The 10,407-nt window shown below is 41.3% G+C and overlaps 1 protein-coding gene across 1 annotated transcript; it reads right to left on the bottom strand.

The window, feature by feature from the left end:
• On the bottom strand, positions 1-9,940 carry ndor1 (NADPH dependent diflavin oxidoreductase 1). The gene is made up of 15 exons (XM_038733711.1): positions 9,834-9,940; positions 8,862-9,001; positions 8,594-8,671; positions 8,082-8,179; positions 7,891-7,989; positions 6,633-6,734; positions 6,275-6,478; positions 5,501-5,628; positions 3,875-4,086; positions 3,590-3,697; positions 3,286-3,400; positions 2,602-2,748; positions 2,397-2,515; positions 1,788-1,882; positions 1-1,481 (listed from the first exon to the last, which is right to left on the bottom strand). The coding sequence occupies exons 2-15, from the start codon at positions 8,994-8,996 to the stop codon at positions 1,337-1,339; spliced, it is 1,785 nt and encodes a 594-aa protein (XP_038589639.1). The 5' UTR covers positions 8,997-9,001; positions 9,834-9,940; the 3' UTR covers positions 1-1,336.
• Positions 9,941-10,407: the final 467 nt, after the last annotated feature.

Genomic DNA, 10,407 nt, shown 5'->3' on the forward strand with positions numbered 1-10,407 from the left:
TTTATAACAATTTATCCTCATTTGCTGCTTTAACACATCATCCAGTAAAAATGTATTTCTTACTGAGGTGAAAAAACATTTGTAAGTTCAATTCTCCAGTCAGGGTGGGGTTATCTTAGGCCACCAAAGCTAGTGGAAAGCAAATTCACTAATTCTCTAGGCTTGCTCAGGTTTATGGAGAGGCTACTCAAAATTCAACTGCAAGCTTAAGAAAATGTATAGTTTATAATATATTATTATAGAAAATGTTTTCTTAGCTGATGTTGTGTCCTGCTTCACCTCAGGAACCTCTTTATGCCTCCACCAAAAGAAGCTCCAACGGCGTATTGTAAAGGTCTAATTTGTCCTGGGCCTTCCAACCTACTGCTTATAAAGTTTTCACCTCCGCTTGCATTTTTGCACGTTATTAGTGCTTCTCTGCTGCTTCATTCATAAGCACACATTTAATGACAACAGTCTCACTTAGTGAGGCACTACTGGCTTTTAGAAAGGCCCCATTGAACACATTAATGGATCTTAGAGTCAAATAGATTTTAGGTTGCAGTCCAAACATTAACAAGAGAGTGCAGTTTTTAACGTGAGATTTTCTTTCAGTTTCTAGAATGGCTCCATTAATATAAATGGATAGTGTGCAGTGAATCATGTGAACACATGTAGACTGAGCTTTGTTAGCAAAACAGATTTCAACATGTTAAACAGGAAGCTTGCTGGGGTTTGGTAGAGTGGGAGAGAAGTATAACTATGACTGACAGTTTTTACTGATCGTCAGTTCCATAGTGCAAAATGTAATGTTGTACTTTAGCCATGACCTAAAGTATGTTGCTGTTGTATGTAACAACATAATCTCAGCTCAAAGGTTCACTTACTACTACTGGCTTTTTGACATGGTTACAGGTGGTCGTCTAGACAGTCCCAAAGTACACATTACCTCTGCGTTGGTGACCCTGCTGCACTGCTGGACTGGTCCCATTCACATGAATGAGAGGGCTGCATTTTTTCAAACAGGGCTAGAGTCACAGTCTTACAGGCTGTGATGTTAACTGCAGCACCACAATACAACCTACTGTTGACCTAAGGGTCATGTGATGACACCTGCGCCTGCTTCATTTGCATAATAAATACTGAGAGGTGGTTAAAAGATCCAAAAATGTAGTAAGTGGACCTTTTGAGCATTAGTTTGTCACATATGCTATTTCAAAAGGTCAGGAATGAACTTTTACGCTCGAACATGCTGATGTTGATTGATGGATGAAACCACTTTGATTCCACTTTGAGGTCAACATGGCTGCAGCAGCTAAATGTGAACTCTGAAGAGTAGCGGGTTGTGGTCATGTGATCAGGACCAGGTCTCACTCTGAAGTCGGCCAGACCTCTCCAGGGCTGCCAGCACCTGCTCAGCATCCTCGGCGGACATGCCACCCTCCTGCTGGAACACCTCTTTCAGAGCGTCACACACGCTGGCTGGCATCTGTTTAGCATTGCTGCATAGAAAAAACAAGATCAGAACTGCATATTCACAGCATCAATAAAAGGGACAGGAAAAACACACGGCATAATGAAAACACAGATGATCTCATGATTAGACCCAGGTGGGTGCTACACATTGGTTGAGGTGAGCCCCCCCCCACGGTGAACCGCTTTGAGTTTCCATGATTAATGTATGACTGTATGTTTGGAGGATGTTGATGTTCATATGGGCAGCTGACAGATTTGGAAAAATTGTGACGCTTTCCTAAATACCCAGATGTGAACAAAGGAGACGTTGAGTATTGGTGCCTTGGACTCACCCAGCGATGTAAAAGTAGCCACTTTTATTGGCAATCAGGTCCCACAGGAGCTCAGCGTTCTCCCTCACACGGTGCTGCACATACACCTTTTCCTCCTGAAACATTTCATTATGAGCCACAAAGCACACAGGAGACACACACAGGAGACACACACAGCCACAGTTCCAGTGCTGCCAGGGGCAGCTAGCTATGCTCAATGCATATTCACAGTCAATCCTGGGTTCTATAGGAAAGGTTGAAAAGTTTGGGCTTTACTCTGAGCTGAAAACTGTCAAATCATCTGCCATTTTTCTCTTCTTATACTATATGAGACTATGTGACATTTTGGGCATACTCTCTCTATGTTTAAAAAAGAATGACTAAAATACAGTACATTTAGCCATCCACTAATTTAAAGAAAGAGGGAAATGTGGTTTGCAAACTTCCTTCTTATACCTGGAACAGTGGTAATGAAATGGCCCTTTTAAAGACGTCTGCCTATGGTCTGAAAGCAGGTAACACTAATTAAATGTTTGACATTAGAATAATCTGATGCTATAGTCATCATCATTTGTAGTTCTATGGTATTTCTTGTGTTGCCTTTAAGTCAGTGAGTTGAGTGTGTGTGACCTGGTCTCGTGAGAAGGCAGTGAAGAGGGTCAGATGTCCAGCCTTCGTCATCTCCGCCCACTCTGAACTGAAGTAGAAGTCTTTGGATTCCGAGCGACAGCCGAAGAACAAGACGTTGGCTAAACAGCAGGCAGACAAGGAGGAGGCGTGTCATGTCGAATTGTGAAAGGATGTGAAGTCAAAGTCAGAGAGGTGAAGATCTCACCGGTTTTTCCCTCAGCAATCCTCTCTTGTAAAGCCGACCTGAAGGGCGCCACTCCTGTTCCAGGTCCAACCATTATCACAGGGGTGTCCTTCTCTTTAGGGAACTTCAGACTTCCCTTCTTCACCCACAGAGGCACATACACCTCCCCTGCAAAACAATAAAAGGTCACATGGCTTTAATGTAACAGCTATGAGAGGGTGTGCTGTGCAGAAGTGTGTACAGTATTGCTTTTAGTATTTGTGTTAAAAGGAGAAAGTGAGTGATGACATGACTGGTGTACGGATGGAATTAGTGCTGTGGAAATGTAGATTATAGATAACGTGAGCAATAACATAAAAGTGCTTTTACCTAAACTTTATTAGCGAGCAGCCTTCAGTAGTTTAAAACTGTTGCCGTTTGTGGTCATATTTTATTTTTGTTAATTCCAGAATCATATCTATAATGTGAATTCTGTTTGTACCCATGAGAACATTCTGAATACTGAATGCCTCTATAGTTCTCTATAAGCACTCTTATATGAGTGGTTTTTACACGAAGCCCAATATTTCAACTGGGAAAAGCTGTACGCTACTAACAGACAAAAGGAACACAACACATGTATGTCTAACACACAACCTCCAGTCAATCAGAAGTAAATCATCTATGTGGTTGTGATACAAGCACTTGGTAAGCGTGGTGAGAGACCTTGTGCAGGGTCCAGAGAGGCTAACCAGGTGGAGCAGAGGCCTCTTCGTGGTTTATACAGTTTGGTTTTGTAACGCACCACAGCTAGCAGGATTTGAAGCCTGTGAGGGTGAGCCTGTGGGGAGAGATAGGGAGAGAGTGAAGGCATTTCTAGAGTCAAGATTTCACTGTGATTCCTCCTGAATCTGTCTTTATGCCTCACTTTATTTCATTTACAGCTTTGATTAAGGCATCCAGCTGAAACACATACATTGTATTATATTTTATCCTAGCAGTTAAATAGCAATCATGAAGGATGAGCTACCTGAAGAGAGGAGGCAATGGAGAATGAGCGAGGCTGGATCTCAGGGAACAGATCTAGGAGATAGTCTACTTTGAGTTCGGCTGTAGTATGGGGGAAATCTGCCAGGACCTGCAGCAGCAAGAGCACAACACTCAATAAGCAAATCAAAGAAAGGGTTTATATACTAAAAGCCTGAAGTATTTCAGGATGTCTTTGGCTGGACTGTATCGTTATTAGCAGCCTCATTGTTTTTTTACACTTTTAAAAGATGCTATAATGACATTCTAAAAATAATAAAATACACACCTCCAGCGCGGTGCGTCGGGGCCGGTTGCAGTAGCTGTGCAGCTCGTCCTGGCCTGCTGCCGAGCTGAACTCTGCCAGCTTCTCCCGCTCCAGCTCGTTGGTGGCAAAGGTAGACAGCAGCTCAAAGAAGGAGCGGCGAGGCACAGCGGCAATGTCCAGGTAGCTCTCCACCAGGTGGCGCACAGAGCAGGGCTGAGGAAGCCTGGCTGGAACTGAGGAAACAAAGGTTCATTCAAAGCTGCACTAAGGAGTAGTTTTATATTAACAGTGGATCAAATGACTGTAACGTGGAAGCGGTCACTTGTAGTGACAGACCCTGCAGTCCCCTTTGGCCTCTTTCAGCACACTGTTTTGGTTTTATGAACATTTTTAGTGGTTGGTTGAGTCTCACCACACTTGAAAAAGCTCTGATAAACCCAGTGTACACTCCCTGACCAGCAAGCAGCAGGCAAGGTTATCAGCTAGCTGGTGAACGTTAGCTGGTGAACGTAGTGGAGCATTTAGCTGCATAAGAGCCAGATATTTGTCGCAGGTTTGGTGGGCGGTTAAAAACACAAACTATCGAATGTGGATTCATCAGGTGTACACAAAGTTGATGTTGGCTTGGACTGGTAGAAGCTAAAAAAAAAGACTAGTTATCGGACAGTTTGCTGGGCGACAACAGACAGGCTTAAAGGCTGTGATTAGTCCAGGGTTCCCCCTCTTGTCTAGAGAGCATTTTCCAGAATTTATGCAGGACATTTTCAATAATGATCCAGCTGGTGTGAGAGACAGGGATCACACGTCATCCACTAACACTCTCTGCAAAAGTCTGATTTTAAAGACGTGCAGTCTTTGGCTAAAACGTCTCTATGAAATCATCTCTTACATGCACAGACATTATGACAAATTGATCTTGCAGGTGACATGCAGCAAAAGGGGCTGCCCAGGCTGGAATCGAACCAGGAGTCGCTGCGATAAGGACTTTAGCTTTTGTATATTGTGCACATGCTCTAACAGGTGATCTAACTGACGCTTTGTTTCTTTTGGAAAGTCCTTTGTGTTCTTTGCTTGGCAAGTGTTTCTCTCAAGATTTATATTTGCTGCCTGAACACCAATAAGTGAACAGCCTAACACAAATAATAGCCTACAATTTTGCCTAATTACAAATCCCAACATGACTTGGGGGTTGTTCACAACGCTGCTGCAACATAAAAGAGCAACTGCAACATAAAGTTGAAATAATTTTCCAGGACATTTTACTTTTTCTCTCATTTTCCATGTGTTTTCATTGACTGGAAAACTGGTTTGGGTGGGAGCCCTGTATAATTCCAATGTTGGGAAAAGGGAAATTATGACATAAAAGGTGACTTTGAAAAGAGTCAAGAAATAAAAGCATCACTGGAAAAGATTTTGGAAATAAATGATTATGAAATAATGAGTTTCAATTCTTATTGACTGAATAATTTTACAGTCTATTGGTTCTTTTATACATTCTACACAATGTGATATAATGATTTCATAATGTCTTATTTATTTTATATTGACACTTATATTGAAGGTTAGTTTACTATTTTGTCACTACTGGAAATGAAATATACTTGCACGTCTTAAGCCATAGTCACACCCACCCACCCACACACCCACCTGCAGTGTCGTTAGTGGCCCTGAGAGTGAACCTTGCCTCTGGATCTAATCTCAGCAGTTGACAGAATTGCTGTACGTCCTCTGGAGCGTTACAAGGATGCATCATCACCACGTCACCAGCAGCAAACCTACACAGCAAAACCACAGCTAATGGTGGATCAAGTTCAAGACGGCACACCACTTTCATCAGGAGAAAGAAAATTCAACAATAGTTTGTTTGTTACCCACATCTATATTTTCAGACTGAAAAATGAAAATGTCCCTCATCTGAAGAAATCCCACAGCGCACATTTCTCTTATTACAGCTTCCTGGTGACGTTCAGACCTGAGTGTATCCCGCTGTTTATCACAGTACAGCACAACTCCAGTCCATTTGGTGGCAGTGCTATGTCTATAAACTTGTTTTGGGGCCGGTAGTAATCAGCAAAAATAAAGAAGTTGAATTCAACATGAATATTGAAAACTGTTATAGCAAATAGTTAGATAGAGTTTGTGAGTTAAAAATGTTATGAGAGCAAGAAGGAGAAGACTGTCTTCTGTTCTTTCTCAGGCATGACAGTGCACAAGCACTGCATGGAAGTTGAATTCCTAATGGCTCACATGCTGTGTGCGTTGCTGAATATGAATTTATTCATCCACACATTTGGAATGAATCGCCCTGGTTGCACGACAATTGTTGGTTGTATCGTTGAAAGTGATACAGAAGTGTTACAGGGTTTTTCAGACAAGAGACTGACATGTTGTCAGATTAACATAAAGGCTCAAGTGACTTACTCAATGTTGGATCCAGTGATATCAAACTCGATGTGCCTCACGTCCTGAAAGTGTGACATGTCTGTTACTCGCCTATTGGACACTAGTCTGGCAGAAAAGGGATGGGATTGGGAGGGGACACTTTTCTCCATGGGAATCCTCAGCCTGTCATCTGTCTTCTCTTTCACATCACCCAGGAAGTGGAAAGTGTATGTTGGAGGGAGCCTGCCACAAGAAACAAGCAAAAAAAAAATCCATCTGACTAGGATTCAAAACAGAATCCAACAGGAAAGAATTGGTGTTTAGAGGAAATATCATCTTTCTATGAAAATATGCAAACACAGAATGAGATACAGTGTCAAATTAAGTGGATACTCACGGTTCATCTTCACTCAGCGGAACCACATCAGCCAAAGATGGGTAAAGAGCATACACTTTCTCCCAAAATGATGTGAGCCACGGATCAGTCACAGCGTCTGACCTGGTTCAAACGGATTTTGAGGTAAGCAAGCGCAAACGACGCCAACACAACATCCACAGCTCCATTCCTACTTGCAAGTCATTCCCTAATTGCCTCCCAGGTTCCCTGTCTCACTTTACTTTGCTGATAAATTGATACATTCTGGAAAGTGTACATTTCCACAGCACTAGTTCCATCAGTTAAACATCAGTCAAGTCAAACTCACCATTTTTCTGCTCTGAGTTCCAGGTACTGTTATAATTTTAAAAAAACTACAATATCTTCCACTTAGTTTTTATTGGTTTTTGTTTCACATGTAAAGCCCTTCAGTGACATTAGGGCATAATCCCTCCCCCTTCTGAAACATATACAGGAAGCGCTGTTTGTGATCGCTGCTGAGCTATTGTCAAAGTGATTGGAATTGTTTGATCAGCATGACAGACTCTGTTGTACTGATGGAATTAGAGCAGTTTATATTGAATTATACTGAATTTACCATGTGAATTCCTTTTCTAGATCTGCATGAAAATACTCAGTGATTATGGTAGTTTATGTGAAATAGGCCACATCTACAAGAATTTGCCAGCCAAATACAGTACGGTGTAGAGAATACAGCATCAAATAAACTAATTAATATGGGATTTATTTTTTTTGGCATATCCAAATATTTTATGAAGCAAATTTAGTTAGCTAAAAAAACACACATTCTGCTTTATGTGACAGTCACAGTAGAGATATACAAGAAAGGCAGGCGAGAGAAAGAAGGGATGACATGCAGCAAAGGGCCTGGGCCAGATTCCAACCCAGGCTGCTGCCTCGAAAGCCAATTATAACTTGCAGTTAAGAAAATGATGTCACTTCATATTATTATTATTAGTAGTAGTATTATAACCAGTGCACAGTCTCTGTATTACTGCTTAAAAAGCTCAGTTAATAGAAAAATAATACGGGGACCAAATCTAACAGTCTTTTTTTCCCCAGAGTCTATGAAGAACCTACACTGCACACTGCACAGGTATACATGGACAGAAATCTGTAAAAGCTTACACATGATGCTGTAGAAAAACATGATAAAATTAACTGAAATGCAAATGCATTCCACTATTTATTTTTTCACCACTGTTAATAAAGTACCCCATGATTTAGCAGCTGCATCAGGCATGCTGCTGTTTCTTACCCCAGGTCATGTTGGTCATCTGCCAGCCCGACAGGCAGCAGCACACTGGCCCCCAGCTGCAGGAGGCGCTTATGAAGCTTCTTAGCCACAAAATTGAACCTGCGTGCAAAAGTGAAAAGATGATTTTATAGAGGCCGGGAGTCACGCTGAATGTGTACTGTGGAAACTGCAAACGTAAAAAAAGGACTGACTTTGGATAGGAGGAGTCCCCCAGGCCCAGTATGGCACAGTCCAGCCGACTCAGAGAGCCAACAGGTAAAGTCTTCCTGAAGAGAAACCTCCAGAAGTTCTTTGAAGAAAGTAGACATGGACAGAAACACATAAGGGAACAGGATCAGACATACAATATACAGACAAACCTAATAGGCAAAACTAAACTATTATCAATATTATTAGATATTTTTAATTCTAAAACTGAAATGTTTGTCTTTAACAGAAATGTCTTTTGTTTGGGTTGTATGTATGTGATGGTTGCCAAAGACACAATTTCACAATAAACTAAAACTAAACATATGCACCCAAGAGAAGTCAATATTCAAGCACACCCATATTCACATGCATCAAATGTGAATGAAGTGATAAAGCATTAATCATCATAGCATTACTGCTATACATTAGAACAGCTTTACAGGGAGAGGTCACCCAAAAACTAAATTAATCAACATACTCTTACAGTATGTCTTTTTATACTCAGTTTTATTACCTTCATATTGTCCGGAGGGTCTCCTTGGCCAGTGGTGGAGCACACAAATACAACCAGAGACTCTGAGATCAGGTTGGCCTGTTTGATGAGTGGAGTAAACACAAGTATTTGTAAGGATGTAAGGATTTTTTTTTTTTTAATGGGTAGAAGGGTAAAGGCTGTCACCCACCATCGCAGAAAACTGAGTTCATCCCTGGATCTGGTGCTGGAATTATAAATGGTCAGGGCCATAATAACTCCTTGATATACTTAATAACACCACACTCACCACATTATAGTTATCCAGAGGCAACACTTGCACCTGAAGCTGCCGTCTCTGCGCCTGCCGTGCAATCCTTTGGGCCACGTCTTGGGCCGTACCAGTCTGGCTCCCAAACAGGATGCGCAGGGTGGGATTTGACATTATGGCTGAGAAAAACAAATTATTGGTTACATCAGAAGAACACTCCAAAAGGAAGAGCAACAAAGCGGGAGCACGAATCCCACACACAGGGCGAGAATGTAGGGGCCAGGCAGATAAATGAATCCTTCGATCTGTCTTATATACACAGAGTGGTGTCTGCAGCGCTACATAAGTCCACAGAGCATATCCACTTACTTCAAACTACTAAAAAAGTGATCTGTTAGTTATAAGGATCAACAAATGCATAGCAGCATATGGCCTGCATTGTGCCGTGTGATATGACTTGTATGCCCATTATTTAACGGTATTTTTGTTATTCTAATATTTCTATACCATTGCAATAGTGTGTTTCTTTACATGAGGTCACTTCATCATCTTGTGATGGAATGATTTTTACTTTCAGACAGTGTAGTGTCTATAGAGTGAACCAGGCCTTATCAATCTGTTCTTAACATGCTCGTTTAAGCACATTAACGTTGTTTCATTTTACTGTGACATCATTTAACCAATTCCTTTGTCCTTTTTTTTTTACAGCAGACAAAAAAAGTAACGTTATAGTTGACCTCCCTATAATAGTAAATATTTACAATAGTTACTTGTACAATAATAAGTTAAATTACATAACTATGACTATGACTAACTCTCTGAAAGTGCAGTTAACCTCCTAGCTTAATCTAGCTACCTCCATACTCTCTACTTTACAGTACATGACTGTGGCTAGCAGCTAGCAGGCTAATTAGCCGGCAAGAAAATATGGTCAATTATCTTTGTTCATATTTATTTTTCTTCACTACAAATCATATAGATCGCCACATACCAGGAGAACAAGACACTTACCACTGCTGTCTAAGTCCACAACAGCCTTAAACGATAATAAAATTGACAAATAACTGCAGTAAGAAAAGCAAGCAGCTCCTCATTCTAAACATTAACGCTACACTTTACGGCAAGCCCGTTTCACGTTGTGATTGGCTCGTGGGTTGATGCTACATTCAGGCTACACAAGGAAAATCAGAGACACTGCTTTTAAAATCGAGTTCTCTGGGCGATTCATATGACCCTAAATCAATAACCTGCATTTATGTACCCAACGGTCTCTACGTGACGCTCACCTGTTCACGTTCTCGCCAGCCTGCTAATGCCTGTCAGCGGGGAGAGAGTAGGGAGAAGATCGGTGCCTTTAGGTGCCTTTAATTCAGACATTTTCAACTTTTCATAAAGTTGCTCTTCAATGTCACTTTTCGTGAACCAACCAATCACAGCCTGGATGGGGCGGGACATTAAAAAAGGTTGACGTGCAACAGCAAACGTTCGAAATGTTGAACTTGATCCCTGAATAAGCTAGATGGTATACTCTTATCTGAAATAATAATGAATAAACTTACATTAGCCCTAATCAAACCTTAACCAC

This window comes from Micropterus salmoides, unplaced genomic scaffold (assembly GCF_014851395.1).
Source record: "Micropterus salmoides isolate LMB-PRFRI ecotype aquatic unplaced genomic scaffold, ASM1485139v1 Ms_hic_scaffold_20, whole genome shotgun sequence".
NCBI lineage: Eukaryota > Metazoa > Chordata > Actinopteri > Centrarchiformes > Centrarchidae > Micropterus > Micropterus salmoides.

Coding starts and splice junctions, on each gene's coding strand:
- ndor1 (XM_038733711.1), bottom strand. CDS start 8,996: ATGTCAAATCCCACCCTGCGCATCCTGTTTGGGAGCCAGACTGGTACG. Junction 6,735..7,890: donor GATGACCAACATGACCTGGG/GTAAGAAACAGC, acceptor CGTTTGAACCAG/GTCAGACGCTGTGACTGATC. Junction 1,883..2,396: donor CTGCCTTCTCACGAGACCAG/GTCACACACACT, acceptor GAAATGTTTCAG/GAGGAAAAGGTGTATGTGCA.